Raw genomic sequence first — 26,920 nt, 5'->3', positions numbered from 1 at the left:
ACGCGTCAATTTGACGTATGAAAGAATACATATAATTGTGATTCTTAATTTAATAAATTCAATTTAGTAGATTTTTATTCACCAATATTTCAGAATAATTCGTAGGCTTATATAATTAACCACTTCATATTTTCAAAATTTACTTAGTTGTTATTTACCATTTTTATAATAATTTTGGCATGTCCGGAGCAGTTGGCATCTCTGCACTTAGAAACCAATGTAATTTTATACTACAAGAAAAAAATGAAGATATGAGATATATATTTTTGAATAATCTAGTATTTTATGTTTCAATACTCGAACTAAGCAACTGAAACCTTCAAAATCTGACATCAATTGACATTCTGTGCTTGTTCTTTCTATTATTGCTTATCGGCAACAGTTGTTTATAGCTTGTTTTAATTGAGATAACGAATCGAAGTATTGTCGGTACATTCTTATTTATTATTGATGTGATAATTGCTTGTTTACTCAAAATTTTGTCTAAATTATGATCGCGTCAAATTGACGCATATCCTTAGAGATAGGTATACCACATAGAGAATTTCAATATTTCAACGCTTTTGAAGAAAATAGCCTTCGATATATATTTACTACGATCAATGGATAAAAGTCATTACAAGAGTTAAAATAAAAATTCAAATGGGTTTTATAATTTTCCTTACAAAACTCGAAATACGTCAAAATGACGAGTCCCGTAAACCTAGTGTTAACAAATTTCCAAAAATTTAATCACTTATATGTGATAACAATACCATTTCTACAGTCTCTAAACATGGATATTGGAATAAAAACTACCAAGTTATAACTCATTGAAATTTACCATAACTGCAATACAGCGTTTGAGTTGGAAGGGTCAGAAATGCCCAGAGGCAATGGTTCGCACCAGTTTTCTTAAAAATCGTCCTTTTCTAAGTGCCATGTAACAATTCCAGATTCGTTTTCTGCCAATCGTGTGTATGGTGGTCAGGGAGCTGACCGAAAGGTCCCGGATTCGAATTCCAGATATGGCATGAATGTTCTTTACTTCTCTGTACTATCCTTTTAACTGTGGGGGCAACTTTGGCCTACCTAATAAGGTACCCCTGAGAGCGTGGGTAACAAATCTGCCCTTCTGATACCCAAAATGACAAACTTCAATATGCTGGTGGGCATTGGAAAAAAAAATTCTTTTTCTCGTTCACTGAAATTGTTAATTATTTTTCATTCCTCTTTTAGAGAAATTTAATGTGAGAGTTGTTAAAATGGGGAAACGTCTGGTGCAGGTCTTTGAGGGAAGGAGTTATTTTCTTCCTAACAAAACAAAACTTGCTTGATCTTTTAGTTTTCTGGTAAACATCTAAAGTTTTCTTTCATTTTTCTATCATTTAAAGGCATCAATGAAGAGAAGTGATTTTGAGTAACTTTAATCATAATAAAATAAAATCTGGAATTAAAATAATTTCCCTTAGTTTAATTAGGATTTCTATTTAAAAATTAAACTTTTTAAAATTATGTAATTTTTTTCTTCAATGAGTCCTATTGTATGCCCATACTTATAATCCTCTAAAAAATTGAGATATTTTCTCATTTTTAGTGCAATGCAGATATTCGATCCGTTGATCCAGCCGTTAATTGGAATCAATACTTTACCGATACAATCACATTAAACGGTGGACACTGTGACGCTATAATGCAACATCGTAACTGCTTTATTGCTTCTAACAATACTTGTTCAGAAATTTTTTACGTCATATTATATTTATAAGTGAATCTGGCGAAAAATCTAAAATGTTTCCCATCCGCTCGTAGCTGTTTTAATATTGTGTATTTAATTAGGATGAAGGATGGTCAGCCTTTGGCGATAGATGGAAAGCATGTGAAAACTGCATTGGAAAATGACGAATCTTTGACGTTGGTTATAAATAAAGTCAAAAAAGAAGATGCCGGAAAATATTCCTGTGAAATCAAAAATCCTCAAGGAACTGCTTCTACTGCTGGAACCGTATCTGTAACCGGTATGTTATTTATATTTTATTGACTAATACTGTTTTATAGTTTAAGAAAATAGTTGAATAACTTTTTATGTCAATTTAACATTGTTTTTAAATTGTCAACTTTTTTAAAAGCTTAATCTCTTTATTGTTTTGATTATATATTTTGAAATATAATTATGTAATATAAAAAAAGAGAAGTAACATAGTTAGCTCCTTTATATAAGGGTATATGGCTCTCTACTCTAATTAAAGGTCTGATTAGATATGCTCTGATTCGAATTTTTTTTAGCATCATTCTTCACTCAAAAACCTTTTAATTTGTTTTTGAGTGGGGTTTTTTGTGATCTGTGATCTTTGTTATGTATTTCTCGAAGCGTTTTGTTTATTTTTTGTCCCTTTAAGAAAAAACTGGAAGGAACATGGCTGAATATTAAATAATTTCATATATAATTCGAAGTACTTTTAACAAATTATTACCATACAAATGTATGCAGTGTACTTAAACTAGAATGACTGATTTTTTTTATGAAAAATTATAATAGGAATATAATTTGAACTGTGAAAGTATTTGCTTTTGAATTTTCATACTTTTTCAACACTTTTTAATCTTAATCGTTGATATCTGTCACTTAATATAAAACCCAGTCTCTACGGTTGACTATGAGATTTTGACAGAAAATTAATTTTTTTGTTCAAACAGGGCTCAGGTCAAGTTTGAAAAGTACTAACAATTTTGATGCATATTCTAAGCATTATTTATTATTAGCTTTCACTTTAGAAATAAAAAATCAAAACTATAATTTGCGAATCTAGTTATATTTACTTAAATGTACTGAAATATATTACCATGTGCGTATGAAGCTTGTCAAAATACCAGCAAAATTTAAGTCGTTAAATGAAATTATAACGAAAAGTGTACATTTTATACTACTACAAGTACTTCAGAAAAGTAATTCGCACTAATTAATTTAGGTAAGCCTGTAATAAAGAAAGGCTTAGAAGACAGAAAGGTTATTGAAGATGAAGCTAACGTTGAATTGATCGTTGAAGCTACAGCCACTCCAACTCCTGAAGTTAAATGGTAATTATAAATTAACTAAAATGCATTTATTTACTTTTATAATTGTGTGACTGGGTGGCGCAGTTGGTTTGTCGTCGGTCTTCTGAGCCCAAGTCTGCTGGTTCGATCCGCAGCCCAGACACCGGATTTTCGGGATGCAGAAAATTCTCAGCGGCCATGTCGGATGATTAAGCAGCGTGTAAAAGATCCCTGGAATGCCTTATTGGCTCTTGGCATTTCCGGCAAAATTAAATTCCTAGTGCGCTTTAGCATCCAAATAAGAGTTTCGGTGCTGCCATCAAGTGTGGCAGAAACTAGACGCCCAAATTAACATGGCCAACGGTATCTCACCCATTGTGGTGGTCCTGAAAGAGTGGATACCACTTCTGGAGAACGCATTAGGTCTGCTCACGTGTGCGCACTTGTGCAGCTCATTGAAAATAAAAAAACTTTTATAATTGTTTATATTTTGAGATTGCATATTTTTGAGCAAATAACTAAATTAGTATTTTTAATATTAATATACTAATTTTAAAAAATAGAGCTTTTACACATAATTATTATATTGTTATATTTGATAACTTGTAACGGTCGTATAAAAAAAATTCACACCTTTCGCAACATTTACAAAATAAAAAAAATTATTTATAAGATTAAAAAAAAATTTTCTACCTGTCAACATTATTTGAAATCAATCTATTTTTTATTTTTTTAATTGTGGGCACTTGGGATGTATTGTCCCATTGGCCTCTTAATGCCAGAACTGCTACTCTCTTCTCGTTACCCAGAGGGCACCTGTGGCGAAGCCTCGGTGGTGGAGCAGCGTCGCCCACGTCACACAACCACAAACCCGTTTACAGGGCGGGTCACATTCACACAATCACGCAAAGGAGAAAGGACATAGAACACAGAGAGAAAGACACATCCATGCCCTGAGCAGGATTCGAACCCGCAAGCATCAGTCCGTGGTCAGGCACGCTAACTACTCGGCCAGCTGGTCGGCGTATTTGAAATCTATGTACTGGGATTGTGCAATATGTCAAAAGTTTGTGTATTCAGTAAATGTGTCAAATTATTTGCCTTAACAATATTAAGATTTTTAACACCCAGAAAATGAGTCCGACATTAAAATTTTACGTATTAAAATTTAAAGCAGAACTAATAAAATTGTTTGAAAAATTATTAACAAAGCTTTCAGAAGTAATTTAATTTCTCTGATTTGAAAATTTATGTCAACAGTATAAACGAAGTTAAGAAATTTTTATATTGCTTTTTCATAGCGTGTTGTTTTTTTTATTCGTATACGGATTTTTTAACTCAAGGATTTTTGACTGTATTTATCTTTAGAATTAAGTAAGCTATCTTTTATGCACATTAAAAAAACCCGAGAATTTTCTTTATCTTATTCTTCAAAATCGAATATAAGTTGCTATTTGGAATGAAACGATTATTTAATGAATAGATTTCTTTTTAGCAAGCTTTTAAAGTTTCCTTTCCTTAAATACAGATGATACTTTTTACAAGAGTTAGGGTAAACTAACCAGTGAAGGAACACTTAGGCTACGCTTGCCTTTTTAAAAATCATATTAATTTTAAAATTCGTAATTTTAGTTAAATGACAATGTCAACATATTTGTTAATAATTGCAAATTATGTAAAAAAAATTGTAGAGAACTTACATAATATTGTTTTAAAGTTTTGGAGGTTCAAATGACAAGTAGTAAGAAGACCAAGTAAAGGAACAGCTCTTACCAGTGAATGAATACCCAGTAAAGGAACACTTAATTTTGGTTATTTTTTAATGCCTTTTTGAATTTAGAAGCCATACAAATATTTAAAAACAAGCCTATTGTTGAAATTATAACATATAAATACTTGGAAAATGATAACTTTTTTTTGTAATCATGAATTGAAAATTAAAGTGTCAACATATTAACACATACTGTTTATTCACTGGGAAATCTATGCCCAGTAAAGGAACATGCCTATTCCCTCACTGGTTAGAAGTTATTCTTCGTATTTTTAACATACTTTTGGTGCGGAACATCACTAAAGGTATAAGAAAATTAAAGTTTATCTTTTATTATCATTAACTTTGAAAAAAACCAGTAAAGGAACTCTTGTTCCTTCACTGGTTTTTCATCGTTTGGTGATCCAGTGAATAAACACCCCTTATCTCAGTACTTTATTATGATATAATGCTTTAAAAAATGAAACGTAACTTCAATAAGTATGTTTTGAATTCTCTTTTTCACAGTGAGAAAAATAAAACTATTACATGCAATTAATTCCACTTCAAACATATAAATACAAACACTCACATTATAATTTTTTCAAAGAAACAAGGTGTTGCAGAGATAATGACAAATTCAAAAATTTTTCCAGAGAAGTCTATTTAACCAGATAATCCAAAACATTGCTAGATGACTTCCTATTGTTTGACAGTAAGCTATTGTTACCAATCAATCTAAAAAAAAACTTTCAAATTCTTATTTTTAATCAATATATATGAAATGTTCCTTCACTGGGTAGTGTTCCTTCACTGGTTGGTTTACCCTATATCTATTTTAAAAATGATGCAATTTATTATTTAGTGATCTGTCATAGCACAACTACTATGTAAGAATTAAAAAAAATTCTTATTTACTCAGGGTTGCAAAATTAGAATAAGTTCTGTTCCATTGATGTATAACTATATACCCTATACCTGTAAGGGTATAGATAGTGGTGTACTTCATTGTTTTACCTATTAAGATGTACAGCTTATATTTTAAAGCAATTTCGTTTTTTTTTTTTTTGCTTTTGAAGGTATCTGAATGACAAAGAAATTGTTCAAAGTGACCACTTCACTATGACAGCAGATGAATCAAAAGGAATTTATAAACTGATTATTAAAAAAGTGAATTCTGAAACTGTTGGAGAAGTGAAATTTGAAATAAAAAATTCATCTGGAAAGGCAGAAAGCAAAGGAAAACTTATGTTGTTAAGTAAGACATATTTTTTTAATATCTTAATTGATGAACTTTTCTATACAAACCAGTGTTTTTTTAAAAGACAAACATAGATATTTTTTATTTTAAATTAAAAAATATAAATCGTATTCTTTTTTTATGCTCCTAATTCCTAAACTAATCAGTACTAACTCTTTGATTCTGTCAATGCCAGTCAGTTTGAAAGAAGTAAATACTTGCTTGATAACTCCAAATTTGATCATAATTCAATTTCGAAAAAAATGGCAATTAACGCGTTGAGCGCCACGCTAATTTTACATGTCTTGCTCGTCAGGCCACAACGGTAAATAACTACAAACTAAATTTGCAAATATTAGACAGATTTTGCTAGTTTTTAAAAGGTTTAGCATGCATATCTGAATGTTGGAAATGTTTGGTATCTCAGTATTCGGCGCGAAGCGCCGCTAACTGATTCATCGAAACTAAAAAGTTCTAAGTTGATTAGGCATAAATTTCAAGAAGAAATATATGTAAAAGTTCGCCACAGCCAAAAGCTGTGGAAGTCATATGAGAAGATGACTAGTAGGCAGTGGAACACTAGTTCTGTGACTCAGGGAGGAGGATGCATATCTGTCTTTCTTTATTTATTCAAACAAAACTGGGTGCCTAGGCCGCGCAGCGTCCCCTACCCCATTCATCATGAAAATTATATACAGTGAATAAAACATTTTGACAAAACAATGTGGTAACATTATAATAAAGTAACCATGATTAGAAGCATGTACAAACTTGATAGGAGATTTACATTAATTGCCATTGAAAAATGAATACAGCCATGATTAGATGGATACACATGAAATACGAGCTTAATCTGTGATATTTACATTAATTGCAGTAGAAATTTGAAATTGAGCATTAAAAATTGATGATAGCATATATACACAAAGTCATGATTCAAAAACATGAAATACATGCTTAATCTGTGATATTTACATCAATTGCAGTAAAAATTTGGAATTGAGCATTAAAAATTGATGATAGCATATATACAGAAAATCGGGATTCAAATTCATGAAGATTCTACATAAATTTTGCTAAGCCTTAGTGACGCCATCTAGTGTTGCATATCTGAAAAATGTGGTGAATTATATAAGCCTACGAATTGTTTAGAAATAGTGGTGGATAAAAACCTAGTAAATTAAATTTATTAAACCAAGAATCACAATAATTAAGTAAATTTTCTGCAAAAGAATGTAGATTTTATAGTTCTATATCATGTTATACGCTATCAGTCAGCTGTTTTTCGCGGCCTAAGTGAAAGGTCAGTGTCAGCCACCGGTGGTTGACGCAGCCTAAATGTAATTTCAGTGCCAGCTACCGATGGCTGACGCGGCGCTCAACATGCTAAGATTCTCTACAAACTATTTTCACCATGTTAATCTACGGAGAATTATATTAGACCAATCGGATAGTTCTGTCCACTTAAGTTCCAGGGTTGTCAAAGGCAAATATAAGTGGAAGAAGTGGTGACTAATATTTTATTAAAAAATATAGAAATTAGCAGTTTTTTCTAGCATATTTTTATTAATTTACTATTGAAAATAAATGCAAAGATAATTTAATGAATAATATAATGAATATATATAACCGATTTAAACATTGTAATCGGAATACCTAGATCAAAGAACTATCTGTTCCTTTAACTGAATAGAATATAAAACTGAACTGTATTAATCATCTGGGCACCTGAGTCATCACCTCCTACATCAGGAAGCCTCCACACGGTTTTTTTATAAGTAGTCTGCGCAGACTATTTATGAAGTGAACCAGTTGTGCGCATGAACCCAAATTCTATTTTAAAAGTACTTGAGAGATATTTATCATATATATTTGAGAATTGAATCTGTAGTGGCTGACAAGTGAATAAGACAAACCAATCATATTCGTAGATTAAACAAATTTTTAGACATATATTTGCTTCCACTTTCTTATTTTTACTAGATTTTCTATTAAAGGGCTCTTTCGTAAACTGGTTTACCTTCATAGTGGTCAGATCAGACTACTTATAAGAAACCGTGTTGAGGTTTTCTGTTATACTGTCAGTTATAGTTTACTAAATTTTATTTATAAATACTATTCAGTTGTAGTTTACTAAATTATAATTTTTTTCTCTACACTTAGACACTTTCAAACTATTTATAAGAAGACTTAATTTTCATATGATCACTTAAAGACATTATATTATTACTTTTAAGCGAGAATTAGAGTAAGACATTAGACTTATATCAATAAGAGGCAATACCCTTTGATGACCTCCAATCTTATAGTCGCTGAGCCAAACTATGACAAACTTACTTGGATTTTTGTAGGTCTGCCAACTACTACACTTTTCTACTAAATATAATTTCTGCCGAAAAAATTTATTTAATCTGTAATGGCACCCTATGATAACAATACTGAAAAGGTACCGCTATAGTAAAAAATGGTAAAAGATTTACTCTTAAACCTATATATCAACAGATATAGATAACATGAAGAACTTTCCGCGAGCACTCTTAAAAAACTTTCTGCCTGCATAACTAGTTTCAACCCTTTCATCACCACCATATTTTGGCAAAATTTGTTTGAAAATCACGAACTTTTTTTAAAATGCTCAATTTTCATAGAGCTCTATAATGATTCATACTACAGGGATGAGTTTGGTAAAAAACAAAAAAAGCTGAAAATAGATGTTCAAAAATGTTGTGCAAAAACACTTTTTAAATAATTGGAAAAAATACCAAAATTTGTGCAAAAAAAAAAATTATGTAAGCCAAAAAATCCCTCATTTTAAATGGTACTCTTACAAACTGTTGCTTTACCGAAAATTATAGGAATTTAGAAAAAAGAAGACACAAATAATTCGCTCCAAGGAAAACTTGCAACCTTACTTAAAACTAACTGGAAATTTAAGTTTTTTTAAGCTACTTTTAGGGACTTAGCACATGAAAACATTTCTATAGTATCATAAATTAATATAAACTCTCACTTCTTTCAATGCTGTGTTATAAAAGAAGAGTGCTCTCATTTTTAAATTTATTAGTCACAACTTCTTTTCGTTTCATTTATGATAAATGTTTATGGGACCGTGAAATAAATAAGATACTTTTTCACTTAGAAAAGCCTAAGTTCCTGAAACAACTCTCGGATCTAACACTAGTCGAAGGAGACGCTCTTAAACTGGAAACTTCTGTAGAAGGCAATCCTCTTCCAACTGTTAAATGGTAAATACATTTCATATTATCTTTAAAATTCATGTATTACATTAAATTTTAACATTTACAAATGGTTCTACTTAAATATATCAAAGGAGACGATCACCCTTAGAACACCACTAGTGATTCCACTTTCTCGTTTTAGAGCATCAAATTCGCCGAAAATCTTTGAGGGGACTTGAAACTAAATTATAATGCGTTCTCTGGGACACGTAAAAATTGTAGAAAATTAAGATGCCAGCAGATATAAGTAATCAAAATTAAACTTTGAAACGAAAGAAAAATTAATAAATAATAATTTTTGCTACTCGAAATAAGCATAAACAAACAAAAATTAAATACTAATGCAAGAAACAGAATAAATGAGAACAAATTTAAAACAATTATAGAGATTTCAGTTCAGACTGATGTCAATAAAGAACATTATGTCAGAGTTCTGCCACTGACGAAAATAAATAGGAGATTTATATTACTTTAAATAGTCGCCCGCTTATAGTAAAAGCGGACTAAAAAATTTTTATATCCTGGGTCAGTAGAACCAATAGTTTCCCAACTCCAATGGAAACACTGACTCCAATACTCAATGTTTTACAACATATTTTAATTAATATGTATAACTTAAGGTGACCAGGCTTTCCATCTTGAGGACTGTCCTCGAATTTCAATAGTTGTTATCTCAAAGTTTCAAACTCCTAGAGTACGGAAAAAGTGTTCAAATCTCGATATTTGTCCTTAAACGTTCTCGAATTGTCCGATACCATCTCCTCGTCTTTTATAATCAGAGAAATAAAGAAAATCAGAAATGCACATGCTTTATTAAACAAGATTACAATTTAGTCTTACGGAGAATACTACCGAAAAAAAAAATATCATGCTAAAAGTAACTTATTGAAACTACATACTCGTCAGAAAATAATTTCAAAATAACGAAAAATAACTTTTGATCATGAACTCCTTCATTTTACAAGTGTTAAATAAATGAAGAAAATCATAAGATATATCAAATCTGCTTAGCAAAGATATCAAGTTTACTGAAAATGGTTCTGCATTTGATATTAGTTACTAATTTATTATTTTTTTTTTTTTGTTGAAAAAAAACGTGCTTCGTTGCCCATATAAATTAATATTTTCTATAAATATATGGGTGCCTTCAAAAAAGAAATCGAAACGTTAAACTTTTTGAGAACGTTTCGCTGATTTGACCTCAAATCATGGTTTGGAATTCTGGTCACCTTTTATATGACCATTTAATTAAAATAATTTTGCTATGGTTCTGTATCTGATATTAGTTACTAATTTATTTTTTTTAGAAAAAGCTCGAAACGTTAAACTTTTTGAGAACGTTTCGCTGATTTGACCTAAAATCATGGTTTGGAAATCTGGTCACCTTTTGTATGACCTTTTAATTCAAATAATTTTGCTGTTCCAGGTATTTGGGAAAAACGGAAATGGATCCAGAAGAATGCAAAATAGTTAGCGATGGATCTAACCACAGTCTAACTATTGAGGAATCTTCAGTAGAAGACTGTGGTACTTACATTTGCAAAGCTAAGAACGAAATTGGTGAAGCGTCTGAAAAAGCTGTTGTTACTATCAAATGTAAGCAATCTATATGCTTAGTTGAATTTTTTACGCTAAATAAGAGATTTAAGAAATTTGTACTAGGGTTATATTTCTTTCATTTGGGTTTTATAAGAACATATTTCTCAGAAACAGCAATTACTTCATGTAATGCATCTTATAAACTTTACACTTTACTTCTAGACGACAAAAAGCAGGGCTATACACAAGACTAAAGAGAGAATTGGTAGTAAAATCTTTTTATAGATTGCTTCCGCAAGTAGTAAATGTTCGTGATTACTACGACTTATAATTATTTTCAGATATTAAAAAGAGTCTTGTGCTTACATTATACCTTTTAGTAACCATTAGCAGTTAAGCTCATTTCTTTTTCATGAAAGCATGGTAAATATGAAAATGTTTAACTACCAACTTTTTCTCTTTTCTGGGGTTAAAACACCTGTGCAAAAGTGATTCATGTATGGAAAAAGGGGTAGAACATATTTGTTTATACCAAGTAGAGATTTCTTTCTGTTACGTACTAAGGCATGCTAACTACTACTGTTTTGGTAAAATATTTTTAAGAATAGAAGGCGTTTTAAAAATAGGCTTTCAGAATTTTTGTTAATTTTGTAAACATTTTAAAAGCTTTGCCACGAAAGTGATGCAGAGATGCCAACTGCTCTGGACACGCCAAAATAAATACAGAAACGGTAAATAACTACAAATTAAATTTTGCAAATATTTGACCATTTATACTTGCTTTATAAAAGGTATTGCATGACATATTTCCTATAAAGTGGTGAATTATTTAGAAATGGTGGTGGATAAAAATCTACTAAATTGAATTTATTAAACCAAGAATCGCAATTGATAAGCTACCACTTTAAAATATATATTTGCTGTCCGATGGAAGTTGGCATCTCTGGTGATGTAACTAAGTGGCATTGCAATTGAAATCTTAAATCATTTATATGTAGTGGTGTGGAACATAGCTTATAACTTTATTAATTTAGCTACTAGAATAAAATTTTACAAAAAATTTAAAAAATTGATAGCATTTCTTACTACTAAAGCCTTAAAAAAGCATTGTGTTTTGATCTCAGATCCTAGTAGAAGGCTGACAGCTTTCTACGCTTTTTGGGAAAATACCTTCTAATGATAACTAAGTTTATGTTTTAATATATGTAATTACTATGTAGTATAGTAATTACTAAAAAAGTGATTGTAAAATTTCGATACGGATATTCGAAAACTAACTGCCTTAACTTGTTACTCAATAAAATGTTTTTCAAAAAACTTAGTGGTTGGCAGCCCTGCATAAAAAAAAATTTTGTTAGCATACTATAGTAGATATAACGAAGGCGACCGGTTTCAAAAAAAAAAAAAAAATTTAAATAAATATTTAAAACATTGATAGTACAATATCCGTACCGATATTTGAATACTAACTACTTTATCCTGACAGCTTAATGTTTCGAGAACAGAAATCCCTCGCAGTGATTCTCAAATAAAATGAATTTTTTAATAATTAAAAAAAGGTGAAGAGATGAGCTTTTGAATGTTAATTTAGAAATTTTTCTTCCCGTTGTGTAGTTTTCTGAAGACGCTGCTTTGATTTAACTATTTTTTTTCTGCGAAATATTTCTCAACAGTAATAGACGTGTGATCCCACTTTTTATAAAAAAAAAATTGAAGAAAGGAACCTCTCTTTTAAAAGGCTGCTTGGAACTAATGGGTTATCATCTATCGAAACCTAATTATCTAAAACCTAATTTCTTAAAGAAAAATAACATATATCTGATTTCAGATTAAGGAAAAAAAATAGCATTTATATTGATATATCCTGCTGCGCACGTTGGAGAAATTAAATTCAAGTGAATATAAAATCATTAACAATATTGTTAACTTTTTAAAGACCATTGTCACCTAAGCCAAAAAGTATGAATATCCTATTTCAGATTGAGTAACATAAATGGATCGCCTTACCTTTTAATTTACTCTTTCTTCTTACCATTTTAGCCAAAAAGGACACTCAAGCACCAATGTTCATTACCCATCTTTATGATCAAGTTATTGTTGTCGATGACGCCGGAAGATTAGAGGTAAAAATCACAGGAAAACCAAGTCCTGATGTCTCATGGTTAGTATCTCATAATACATTTCAAATTTCATAAACTTGTGCCCAATTACTAGTGATGAAGTGATCATTTATGAAACTAAATCTCTAAAATCCTTTAACTTTTTGCATTACATAATCTTTTTTTATAAACAAACAAATTTTAATAAAAAAAATCGGATTAACAAAACATAAAGCTGCAGATGCTTTCTAATTGAACTGAAACATTTTTAATATTTTTAGAAATCATTACTCTGTTTTTTTCTTATCTGCGACGTTGGATTTATAAAAAAATTCTATGTCATTGATTTTTAAAGCTCAAAAGCAACGTAGCGAAAAATATTTATTATTACCATTTATTTCCGCTTTCTATGTTAGTAGAAAAACTTTAATATTTATATCAAAATAATTTCATTTTTCGTTTTGTGCATGGAAACTACTGAAATCTGTTTAGCTCGTTAGGAATCAAAAAGTTAATTATTTTGAACAAAGATATTTCTTAAAGCTTTTGGTTTTAATTTTGTCCTGATATCTGGATAGAATATACATCTCTTCACATTTTGAAAACCAATCGGGCTATAAGTTCTCAGTTTATTTCTAAAATAATTAATGTAAAGGAAAAATATTGTAGTTAAAAAATGTACAAAAATATGAACACTTTTAATAACTATTGATTGAATTAATTGTATTTTTATGAACCCGGACTCAAACTTTATGGTTCGCGGATTTAAACTTAGGTATGCAAAATAATTTGAGCTGGCGATATTTTAATTAACAAAACCAGATACAAAAATTTACTCTTTCTGAATAAACCCCTATCTGTTTAGTTAGACTATAGATTGTTGATCCGTGGTCTATGCAAGTACGTCTAAATATTTTCCTTAAATCCAAAGTAATAAACAGAATTGGTTTTTTTGTACAATGTGCAGTTTATTTATTAAAGATAGGCATTTGTGCAAATTTTTGTGTTTAGCTTTTTGCACAAAAAGTTAGATAGATGCAAAATTTGCACTTAACTATTTAAATCAAATCTCGTGTTTTTTTCACCACTGCTAACATTTATTTTCAGAAATTAGGTTTTAGGTTAAAGCAGCAGTTGACCGAACACAGCTAAAATATTTTTAAGTACTTATTTCAGTATAGTTTTTATACAGGGAAAACTTTTCCACCAATTTTTATATGCCAAAAATTAGACTTAAAGTCGAATATTTGATAACTTAGCAATCGTCTTTGCACTACTAAATTTTGTAACTCGCATCTTGAAAAATATGTTTACAGGGATGCCAACAGCTCCGCTTTCTGGAATAGTATTAATAAAGTAGTAGCAATTTATACAGTAAAATTCGTTAGAGAAGGAAGGTTACGCTTACTTTTAATTATGATATTTGTAATTTTTGAAATTTAATGGTGGAAAAATTACTTAATAGAAAAAATATAAAACTAAAAGTAACTTGAACTTTGCTACCACTGGAAAATACTATTTTACAAAGCGGAGCAAGTTGGCATCCCTGTGTTTAAGGAGAACGTAACTAGTTAAAACTGAAATATATTTAAACAATTTGCTTTTCCCTTCTGAGCTACTTCTAAAGAAGATATTCAAAAAATTGCTCTTAAGTAACTAAGTACCATGGGGAGACTACTAATATTTTTCCAAACCTGTTATTACAATTTCTAATTTTCTTGTTCACGATTTAGGTATAAAGATGATGAACTGTTAGAAGGAAACGAAAAAATTATCATAAAAACCGATCCTGAAGATAACACTTATACACTAACTTTGAAAGATCTCCAAGTCAAAGACACTGCTAAATACACATGCAAAGCTGTGAACAAATATGGAGAAGCCAAAGAAGTAGCTCAAATTACCGTTAAAGGTATAATTATTAGTACATTTATAATGTATTTTTATTATAAAATTAGTTATAATTCTAATTATTTACGAAAATTGCTTGAGCTACATGCCCTCAGTAGTTTTTTCTTCTTCAAATAATAAAAAAGTGGGGCAAAAGTACTTTAATTTAATACTTTATATTCAGGGCGATCTGAAACAACACTTTTTCGAAGCTATAGTGGCAGACAGCAGAAAGAACTCTTTTTAGTATAAACATGTAGAGTGAGCATAAAAAATAAGTTTCTATCAACTTATCATATTTTTGTGTTCTAAGATTCAACCTAATAGCTAGAAGAAATACTACCGTGTTTTACTAGATTTTTAAGCATTAAGTAATTTCATTCTCAGCTATAATTCTCAAGAGCAACAAAACAACTGCTGCCATTTTTTAAACAATGATTTTAAGTCGAGCTGCAAAATCGAAAATAATTGCTCGACTCCGATTCTGATACTTAGGTCCTGTTGAAAAAAAAAAGATTCTAGTCATATAAAAATTATTTATTTAGATTATTATAATTGTTTAAACGAATACTCAAACGGATATTATGGCACTTATTAAAGCTATTGCCGTTAAAAATTTCTAAATGGCAATTATTAGAGCTATTGCGGTTAAAAATTCCAAAAGGCAATTATTAAAGCTATTAACGTTTAAAATTCCTAAATGGCAATTATTAAAGCTATTACCGTTAATTATTACTGTTGGAAATTCCGAGCCAAAAATTCCTGCACCAAAAATTGGTATTCATTTTGTGGTTACATAAAATGGAGCTCAGTTTTACCATATTTGGGTATTTTCACTAGCTCCAAATATCAGTAGATGGTTGCATCAAAAGTAAGTGTTTTTGGAGAAACAAAACACCCATTTTCCTTTTTTTTTCCTTTTATAAAAGCAGAGGAAGGTTGCTCCATTATAAGGTATTTTCACAGCACTCAAATGCAGGCCAAGTTTGTTGCTATTTACCGTGACAAAACTATTTATGACATATCTCTAAACATTCCACAGAGATGCCAACTGCTCCGAACAAGCGATAATAATTAAAAAAACGGTAAATAACCACAAACTAAATGTTGCAAATATTTGACTATTTATGTTTGCTTTTTAAAAGGTATAGCACGAATCAAGTACGACAAAGTGGTGAATTATATAAGCCTACGGTTTATTTAGAAATAGTAGTGGATAAAAATATACTAAATTTAATTTATTAAATCAAGAATCACAATTAATAAACTACCACTTTAAAATATCAATTTGCTGTCCGGAGCAAGTTGGCATCTCTGATTCCATACAGCCAACCAAATTTAGAAAAGCAACGTAAAAGAAATAAACTTTAATTAATGCAAATAAAACAATTACCTAAATAAGTTGATACATAAAACAACATACATTCGTCGTCCTCATACACCGAGACTAAGTTGTAAAGAAAACATCATGTCGTTAGCAAATAGCACCATGGATATAATAAATTAATGAATTTCAATTATGTACTAAATTGATTTAGTACAACCCTGTAATTCGCTTTTTTCCTATGCCTTTTTGAGTTAGATTTCTAACCAGTTTTGGATTGGAATTGAAAACTTAGCAGTTTTCTGCCACTAGCGCTTTGAGGAGTCTCATTTTGAAACGCAATACTTTTTTTACAATATCTAAACAAAACTTTTAAAACTATTACTTCAGCTATTTGAGAGCGAAGGCAGTGGACGGTCTTCTTTAGTGGATTCATTGTGAACTTGAACATTTAAAACAAGGCCCAATTCATTTACATTTTAGGGTAGCATATCACTATATCATTTCGTGGCTTAGCATTATTTTACAATTCGCTCTTTATTTACTTAATTATCCCTTGCTGTGAAAAGAATATAATCTTTGTTGCAGAACCTGTTGCTCCACAGATTGAAGAAATGCAAGATATTACAGTTCCATATAGCATGCCTGCAAGAATCAAAGCTAAAATAACTGGATTTCCAAAGCCTGATGTTAAGTGGTAAGCATTATTAAAACATATTTCTAATTTGCTTTGATGTTTAAAACATTAGCATAGTTATAAGCTCTTATGCTTTTCGGGAAAAAATTATTCATTCCGGGCGCAGAGACGTTCACTTAACACCATTAAATAATTAATAGAGAATTTGCTTAGATGTATGTCATGGTGGACAAAATAATTTGAAATCATGTTTATTAAATCAAATGAAATCACTATAGCATGCGACAAAACTAATGCAATAACTAGTACAAGTGGGAAATGGATATTACATTTTCATTTTTTAACTCTCGCAAAGCTGCTGTTTTGAAGAATTTTCAAGGAAAAAACTCAATAAATAATAAATTAAACCTTTATCTATAACTGTTTTGCAAAATTTTACCTGTAAGTACAACTTGAAAGATCCTTCTTCAAGTTTCTAGAAATGATGTCATTTTTACCCATACAAAGTTCGGATTGACCAAAATGAGTGCTGGAACTTTAACCCTAGCAATTTTGAAATCCTTCTTTGAAATGCAAGAATGTTACTTTAATTACAGTGCTATTGAAAAAGGAATGCAATTTATCTTCCTATGATCACTTCGGTCGATTCAAATTTTGCATGGGTAAAAAGGACACTATTTCTAAAAGCTTCAAGCATCATAATCTTTAAAATTGTGTCAACAGTTTTTTTTTCCTCTTTTGACATGATGTAAAATGATCCCTTTAATAAAAAGATATGTTTTCAGACTTTTAGTATTTAAATGAAATACAATTATGGGAAGAATTTTACGATATTAAAAATACAATGAAAACTCTTAGACCGTAACAACAGTCCTTCGCATAACTGAGCCTTCGTGGCCAGTGTGGTGGCTGCTATTCAGAGTAAGCAACGAATTGATTGTGCAAAAAAAAAAGAACAAAAAACACTAACAGTAGATTTAATCCACTAAAATACTGATTCCCTTTTTGTTTCAAATGTCATTAATTTGCGTTTTTCCTCAGTCATGTTGTATCTTTTTTTTTAACTTTTCGCTATAAATTTAATTAAGAAACTAAGGAATATTGAGGAATTAAGGAATATTTTCTTGTCACTTATATTTCTATTATTCTTCATTTATTAAACTTCTTTTTCATGCCTCTCTACCAACCAACGAGTAGAATTTAAGTTAGGAAAAAGTGAAATTGGTTAACAAATATTGGCCGAATGCACGGAGAATTTTTTTCACGCATGCAGAAGTAATTTTTCCGAATTGCACAAAGAAAAAATATTGATGAAGGAATCACCACCCCTTGTGAGTATTGAAACTTGTTGATGCTAGATTCATATAATTCACGTAGGAAACCTATGAAAGATGCAGGATATCTGCAGTAAGTGACATTGAACAGTCAAATCGTATGTATGATTGACTTATGTATGAATGATTAAATTTTTTTTTACAATGAATGAAATAGGATGACCGTTCCGGAAAAAAAGTTTTATTGAACGCCAATTGTTGAAATTATTGTAAGCTAGCGGCGAAGAAAAAGTGAAAAAAGTTAACTAAAATATACCCTAAAAGAAAATTCATGCCGCTATGAATGGGTAGCTGTTGTTCAGAAATCACTTTTCAGAGGTTGTACATCAATGGAAAAGATTCGACTTGTAAAGATATAGCCGTTTCCGTTGTTTGGAGATGGTCGTTAAAGGAGGTTTAGCAATACCATTTTCGTTGAACCTATATAGCATTCTTTGCGCATTTTTAGGATGACAATTTTGAAGCAAAAGAAAAGTTTTTCGATTCTCCCCCCAAATACAGTAAACCAGAACAAAATACATAATTATGTATAGAAATCTGAAAATTATTCTGAAATGACAGTATTTTTTTAAAATTTCGCACACTGCTCATATAGTTATTACTGCATTTAAAATTTAATTATTACATTTAATGACGTATCGTACAACCACTATTTAGTTCCATTTGTTTTTATGTTTTCTTTATTATTTTTATTCTCCGATTATAGAAAATATTAGCTTGGCTTATTATGAATATGAACTTCTAGGCTAAAAGACGATACCCCTGTTAAAAGTTTGGAAGGTTTTGAGGTGATTGCTGATGCAGAAGCCAAGAAATATGCTGTCTCCATCAAAAGCGTAAAAAGTGATGAAGTCGGACTTTACACCTGCGTGGCTTCCAATCAAGCTGGTGAAGCAAAATGTGACTGTACACTCTCTATCAAAGGTAAGCACACACTGAGAAAGCCTAAATGTATTGTTTATTTTTAAAAGTGAAGGAATAAAGAAATTGCATCGCACTTACTCAGGGGTGAACGCGAGACGGAAAAGAGGAAAGGCTGTTAGTAAAACCATTTCAGTTATAACTAGTTTTCGGGAGGAGTTAGGTTATTCCTTCTAAAACTATTCAACAATATCTGCTTTATCCTTGGAAAATAAGTATTTTTACATGTAGACTAAAATTAAAAGAGAAATCTTGATAGTTGCAGATATTTTATTTTTCTCCAAAAAATGCTAAAATGAAATGTCTTTCGGAGCAGTTTTTGCACTTTTCCGTCTTGCTATGTAAGGGCTTTCAGTCATGCACTTATTGATCATCACTTGCCCTTCTCAAATCATCCTACTTATATATTTACGCATAAAAACTTTAATCAGTGCAATATTTGCCTCTCTAGATCTTTGAAATGCAATGTTCACCTTAGCATTCTAAAAATGTGCTAGATCACGTGAGCTTGTTATTATTCACTAGGAAAGTTATGCACGGTTTAATGGCTTGACAAAAAGATGTGCTTTTGAGTTGTGGATACAATTTACTAAAGAAACTTTATTTTCACGTCGTTTATTCAAATAATAAACTTTTATTAAAGTAACAAACGTTTATTCAAATAATAAACTTTTATTAAAGTAACAAAGGTTTATTCAAATAATAAACTTTTATTAAAGTAACAAAACTCTCTCATAAAGCGTCACGCAATTTTGTTTTTATATTGTGTACAGTTTATGAACAATGTGACATTAAGCAAAAACATTTACAGGAAGTTTAGAAATTGACATAGCATGAAAAATTGAAATTATGAAATAATAATAATAAATACACTGTCTGGTTTTTTTCCTTCCAACCGCAAAAGAAAATGCTGATGGAAAAAAAATTTATTTCGAATATAAGTTATGAAATTGATGATTATTCTAGCTATTAGCACTGACCAGAGTCTTGTTTTTGTTTTCTTTGCTTATTGAGTTGCATACAACGCAGCGTGAAATTCAAAATTTGAACAAAAGTTGTGCGAATTTCATGACATTATGCCATGGTATTCATAATAAATGAATAATAAAATTGTAAAATGAGACAACTGTGACATTTTTTAATAAAATGGAAGCTAAAACTTTAAACATTTTATTAGCTTTTAACCTAACTTGGCAGACACAGATTTTTATTTATAGTACGCTACGATCTTCATTATTTGCATATTTTTTTAAATGAATGAACTTATTAATTACAAATCTAATTTAGCGAGAAATAAAACAATGAATCAGCGCAACTAATGTCTGGCTGTCGCTTTACAGTAGGTTATATAGCTTTTTAATCCATTAAGTGCCAGTGTTCGGGAACATGTATTTTTTTCAAAACATAAAGAGTGGTAATTATTTTATTCTTCACTTGTTAATTTTTAAAATGTTTTCTAATTTCAAAGAATCTATCTTTATACTGTAGCTTAATTTATGAGTGTTATATTTCAGCAATTTATTTTTTAATAAACTTTGTGTCTTTTTGTTCAAAATATCGTTGATTTATATGTTATATAAAAATACTTGTTTATGACAATTAACTATTTTCTAAAAAAAAAATTATTTCACTTTTAGCACAAGCTCCAGTGTTTGTCAAAGATTTATTTGATCAAACTTTAGACATCGGAGATGATTTTAAATTCCGAGCAGAAGTTCATGGCTATCCAAGTCCAGATATTTCATGGTAATTTTTTTTAAAAATGATAAAATATTTAAAAAAATAATATAGAACAAATATCAGACTGAATAAAATGCTCCTCTCCAGTCCAGATGTTTGCATTATTTCTTTTTTGTCCAAAGCCATTTCAATTAGTGTAAATAGAATCCCCATGTAATGCCCATTTTTATTCACACGACATCAAAGTAAACCCATTTTGGAGCCATTATTTGTGCTTTATTTATGATTTATTTACCCTTAGCGCAATGTTTACCCTACTAGAAATGTAGATACTTTTGTACTAATGTAGATACCTACTAAATGTAGATACTTTTTTTTTTTAGTATCTACATTTCAATCCCCATCTAGTTCTACAACTTTTCTCCGCCTTATTCCACAATCTTTTACCAATGTCTAGACACCATTCTAAATAAAGTCGGGTGATCTAGAGCTCAGGAGAGTTCTCTTCTGTTTATTTAAGAATAATTTTTATTAAAAAAAATTAAAAAAGGGACATTTTTGAGTTGCATGGTGGGGCACTCAACCAATCCATCATTGCTCATGTAAACAGGGATAACTCAAGTATGAAATCTTTCATTTAGTGATGAAGTGCAGCAATATCAATTTCCATCATAACACGTAAATACATACTGTTGTCTAATTAATTTTCATTGCAATAAACTTCGCATTAGAACCTACCAATACCAAAATCTTTACCTTTGAATTTTTAATACCAGGCTCTTACTAAATCATAAGAGTTTCAACTTTCATAACTTACAGAAGAAGTTCCGATGTCATTTAAATGCTCTGGTCTTATTGCAAAACTAGAAAAAAAAAGCATTTGAAAATATGCGTTCATTAATTCTATTTTAGGTGAGATTTTATATTAAAAAGATACTATAGCATTCTAACAGTAATCTCAAGTAAAAGAACAACCTTTTATTTAATCAAAATAATATATTCATTTAATGACAACTAACTCTTCCTCTTAAAAACTTTTCACGAAAACAACCTCAGTTTCAAGAAATTTTTGAAACTATTTTCCTCACCGTTTTCTCAATAACTAAACTTTTATTACATTACGTTCCGCATTATATCTCACATCATCTCTCCTGGATACACGTTTTTTTAGTAACTAAAATCTTATTACATTACGTTCCGCATTATATTTCTCATCATCTCTCCTGGATACAGGTTTTTTTAATAACTAAACTCTTATTACATTACGTTCCGCATTATATCTCACATCATCTCTCTTGGATACAGGTTTTTTTAATAACTAAACTCTTATTACATTACGTTCCGCATTATATCTCTCATCATCTCTCCTGGATACAGGTTTTTTTAATAACTAAACTCTTATTACATTACGTTCCGCATTATATCTCACATCATCTCTCCTGGATACACGTTTTTTCAATAACTAAACTCTTATTACATTACGTTCCGTATTATATCTCACATCATCTCTCCTGGATACACGTTTTTTTAATAACTAAACTCTTATTATATTACGTTCCACATTATATCTCACATCATCTCTCCTGGATACACGTCGTTACAATACGAAAACAAAACGTACGATGACCATGTTCTAAATCTTAATTATAATTTAAAACTTAAGTACTCAAAAAAATAATCATGATATGTAATTTATTAAGAAAGCTCTATTTTCTATAACAGTGTTGTTCTAATGTTTTTCATCTTGTATATTTCTATACTTATTTGGACTTTATTTTCATAACATCGTTAACTTATTTTAGGTACAACAATAACAAACTCATTGAAAGTAATTCAGGATTAGTAACATCTAAGAAGGGTGATACGTACACACTTGAAGGCAGCATAAAATCTGCTGACGATGGTGGAGTTTTCAAATGCAAGGCTAGCAATTCAGCTGGTGAAGATTCTAGGCAAGCTACTCTAAAAATATCAGGTATATTTTACTATGATTATATCACACCTTGCTATGTGTATTTATTTTCAAGTATAACCAAATTTAATGAGTAATTTAATTGCAAAGAGTTTTCTTATCAAACAATGAAAAATTTTGCCGAAATTCAGAGAATAAATATCAAATGTAAGAGATCCAAAATTGAAGCACACCTTACATGCTGATTTCACCCTCTTGCGTAGGCGATAAAAAATTTCAGTAAGGCATTGAAGCGAAATAATATTAGATATCTTAAATCTTAATTAATTTACAGTATATTATGCAATTTTGGAGCAAATGATCACTAAAAAATGTATGTGTTGCTTGGCAAGTGGAAAGACATATATATATTTCAGTAAGCAAATGAAAAAACTAGCATATTATATGAGTGGGATTTAAATAATTTCAAGAAAAAATTACGTCAGAATGAAAGATTAAGAAGCTTGTTTAAATCATTAAAAGTGATATTAATGCCTGTAAATAATGAATATTTGCCGTTTTCTTTTCCTTGTATTGCAGACTTTGGCCCAAAAGTAATTGACAAATTGCCTTCTTCTATTGATTTAACTGAAGGAGAACCACTAAAATTACAAGCCAAGATTACTGGTAAACCAGTTCCTGAAATTAAATGGTATTTATTTGCTTCATTAAATAGCTATTATTATTTTATTATATTGGTATTGCTTAGAATATCTTTAATAATCCCATCATTAATTCTAGGGTAAAAGATGGTAAGCCCATTAGACCTAGTAGTAAAATCATTATGTCCCAATCACCAGATGGTATTGCAGAACTTAGCATTCCAGATATGACTCATGATGATGCAGGGAATTATAAAATTGTGGCTACTAATGATAAAGGTCAAACAGCATCTGAATGCAATGTAGGAGTTGCATGTAAGTAACGCTTTAAGAATTGGAAAATACTTTTTGATTGTTATCATTTTTAATTAGTATTATATTAAAAACAAGTGTTAGAATATTTCATTTTTCGGAAATATGGCTGAAAGTGAGACACTAATGCACTATGGACTATCGGAAAAAATGTATTTATTTTATTATTGAAATTTATATGAGCACTAAGATTCATTTTATTCGTTTTACACAGAATTAAGCTATTTTGTTCTGCTTTCAGGCGTAAAAAGTAAAACAGTGCGTTTTTGGAATTTTGAGCTTTTTATTGCAATAAATTTAAAGTGTCCAAAAAAGAAAAACTTTTGAAGTCGTGAGATGATTTACACTCGGTACCAAAAGAGAATTAAGCTTGGAGCTGTAAAGAGCGGAAAAGCAGAAAATTACTATTTTGATTGACAAGAAATGCTGCAGTAAAGTAGCATATGTGTTTAGTCGTGAAACAAAACAAAAAATGATATACAAAGAGGAAAACAATAGGAATTCGGAGAAATTATATGCTGACGTCATATTGGCGTCATTCACAAAATTATGTTTAAAATTTAAAATAAAATCTAACTTTAACAAAGTATGCGAGCTCCACTCATTTTCACACGAAGAATAGAGCGTGAGCGTTTGTTACTAGGTGGTCCAGACGGCGCTTTGCTTTCAACCTCTTTCTCGTAAAACCATATGGACATAACAGATATGCATTTTTTTAAGTACTGCCTGAAATTTCGAAATTTTGATTAAAAACACCAAAATTGTCACGAATTTTAATTGTGTAAAAACGGTTACATAATTTACTTTATAAATGTCCCTTGCGTTAAAAACTTGCTTTTGATCCTTAAAATTTAAGTTAAATATACTTAAGAAGAACAGAGATGCCTCCTCTGGAAGTTGAAATTGAGCGCTAATTCAGTATAGATGTAGTTGTCTGTTCACTTGGCCAGTGATGCTTGCAAACGATTCAGGGCTCACCAAGTGTAGATGATTGAACCTAAAATCCTCTAAGAATCAACCAACCAATCAACTAGAGCCGTAGTGGTTCAGAAATTATTTTGTGATATTGAATTAATTGGAAAAAAAATTTATATTATAATACAGAACTGTGGTGGCTCAGGGGATAGAGTGCTCGCCTCTCAATTAGGTCACCCGGTTTCGAATCCCTGCGATGACTGGTTGATACGAATTCTGCACCCGGGTCGCACGGACCACAGTGCTGAAGAAAAATATGCTCAGTGGTAGGTGGATTATGGGTTAGATTTCATTTGCCGTCAGGCTAACAAGGGGAAGGTTTCGTGGTTTTCTCAAAATTGGGTCGGTTGTTGAACGACGGTTATAACCAATGAACCACATGTATGTGTATAGTACAAAACTACAAAATATGATTCCCAGATATGAAGGTCACTCCATATTAAGACAAATTTAAATAATTTAGTTTATGATCTTTATAGCTTCTGATTCTTTCCTAATATTTAGAAATTTACAATATTTTAATTCAATTTTTGCATCTTGCACATTTGGGATTATCTCCACACACGTTTCTTATTTCCTTTCTTTTATTATTTTGCACAAGATAGTTCTTGTTCTTTTATTGGTTTAGCCACATTTTTAATTGTTGTAACCTGTTTGTCTCCAGCTTTTTTCCTGGCATTATGTGTGTCGACACTAAGGAGTGTTCTTGGTTACGGAACCGAACTAGAGCATGTCCCTTTTTGGGCCATTATTTGTGCCTTATTTGCACTACTTCGCTTCATTCATAACATAGTGTGTACCTCTAATAACCTTAACACTTAGAAACGAAAATAAAAACTATGTACTATATTTTAAAAAAGACCGAAGTTTAAACATTCAAATTCTGAAATGAATTGAAAAGAAAAAAAACATTTTACTCATTCAAATTACATATGTTAACACATAATACTTATAATAAAAAAATTTAATGATTTAAAAAATTTAATTAGAAGACGTTATTAGATTTTTTTTAAAAAAAACTTGCTAAGAAAAATAAATGCAATAAAAGCAAAAGACAGAAATATGGAAATAGACTATATATGCAGCTGATAATTATATTTCAATTGTAATTTTTTAAAAATAACTATGAGGCTCTATCTCCTTAATTGTTTCTTCTCCATCATTGTTTTTTTTCTTTCCGCTTCGTTAAAAATTCGGACGTTTTTTTTTTTTTTTAAAAAAAGATGGTTTTATTTGTGAAGTTTATATTTATTATAATTTTAAATATTAAAAAAAATGTTAGCATGTTAGTTACCCGGAATATCTGGCAATTATTTTTGCACGATTACCTGGATTTGAAAACTAATCAGTTGTACTGGGAAAAAAGTTATGCTTAGGAATGCAGAATGTGTGGCACATAAGAAATAAAAAAAAAGTAATTTTACTCGTTAACAAAATACATAGCGATGATCTATAATCATTATGATTTATAAGAGTTCAAAAATTCAAATTTATCTTTTTCTCTTGAATTTAGTGTTTTATGTTTTTAAAAATTATTTGATTTATGCCTCTAAGCATTTGGTTTTGCTCTTTATCTTTGTTTTTTTTCTCTTTTATTTATTTTCTGCTGTTGTTATTTTTGACGTCACGAAGTTTTTAAAATGAATATCTCGAAATCCCGTGTAGCAGATAGAGACTGGTGCACGTTAAATCAGTCGAGTCGTAAAGTCCTTCAAGTTCTTACAACAAATCATACCTCTGGAGAAATTTCTGAATTGGTGATTGATCGTTCACTGATTCAGGGCAAAATTATGATCTGAGGATGAATGAATGGATTTATGAATGTGTTCACCCTTTACAACGGATTGTGACATGTGTGTGTGAGTGAAGTAATATTTTTGGCCACTGAAAAACAAGAAACGTGCCATTTGCCTTAAATCCGTTGGTTTCGCCAAGTGGCATTAGAAACAACAACAGATCTTGAAACATATAAATAAAGTTAAAACAATAATGGATAAAAACTTGGTATTAGTAGTAAAAAGGTCCTCGAAAAAGCACTTAATTTCAATAACTTTAAAATAAGTTGGAATTTTAAAAACAAAAAGAAACTTTTTATAAGTTAATAAATAAAACTGACCCTTTCAGCACGTTAAATGTCAAGTCTGTAGTTCCATTCCTGCGTGCTGCATGATATTTTTTACTACTTGTTTAACAATTAATAACTTATGAACTAATTATCGGATTCCTTATACATATTTCTACACAGCTCGTAATTTCAAGCTTTTAAGTATTTTGTGAACCTAAACAAAATGGAACGAATACCCAAAAAGACAGCGGCGTTGCTTATGATTTTTTGATAAAGTGAGAAAACAGTTATGAATCAAATCATGTGTTATTGATACAAATCAATTTTCTTTTCTTTACCCTAATCAG

At 30.2% G+C, this 26,920-nt stretch overlaps 1 protein-coding gene across 4 annotated transcripts in view; it reads left to right on the top strand.

The window, feature by feature from the left end:
• LOC107440440 (protein Obscurin) overlaps positions 1 to 26,920 on the top strand; it is a 276,955-nt gene that overhangs the window by 133,297 nt on the left and 116,738 nt on the right. For all 4 annotated transcript variants that reach the window (XM_087164070.1, XM_087164068.1, XM_087164071.1 and 1 more), the window contains 13 exons: positions 1,819 to 1,997; positions 2,949 to 3,057; positions 5,845 to 6,023; positions 9,145 to 9,250; positions 10,671 to 10,840; positions 12,824 to 12,944; positions 14,616 to 14,794; positions 16,685 to 16,793; positions 18,813 to 18,991; positions 20,626 to 20,734; positions 22,471 to 22,643; positions 23,160 to 23,271; positions 23,361 to 23,536. In XM_087164070.1, coding sequence (XP_087020196.1) covers positions 1,819 to 1,997; positions 2,949 to 3,057; positions 5,845 to 6,023; positions 9,145 to 9,250; positions 10,671 to 10,840; positions 12,824 to 12,944; positions 14,616 to 14,794; positions 16,685 to 16,793; positions 18,813 to 18,991; positions 20,626 to 20,734; positions 22,471 to 22,643; positions 23,160 to 23,271; positions 23,361 to 23,536 — 1,901 coding nt within the window. The remainder of the gene's footprint in view (positions 1 to 1,818; positions 1,998 to 2,948; positions 3,058 to 5,844; positions 6,024 to 9,144; positions 9,251 to 10,670; positions 10,841 to 12,823; positions 12,945 to 14,615; positions 14,795 to 16,684; positions 16,794 to 18,812; positions 18,992 to 20,625; positions 20,735 to 22,470; positions 22,644 to 23,159; positions 23,272 to 23,360; positions 23,537 to 26,920) is intronic.

The sequence above is a fragment of the Parasteatoda tepidariorum genome, chromosome 5 (assembly GCF_982258835.1).
Source record: "Parasteatoda tepidariorum strain Cologne lab strain chromosome 5, Ptep-v5.0, whole genome shotgun sequence".
Lineage (NCBI taxonomy): Eukaryota > Metazoa > Arthropoda > Arachnida > Araneae > Theridiidae > Parasteatoda > Parasteatoda tepidariorum.
Note: the sequence above shows the minus strand (reverse complement) of the source record. Positions and strands in the feature narration are given on the sequence as shown.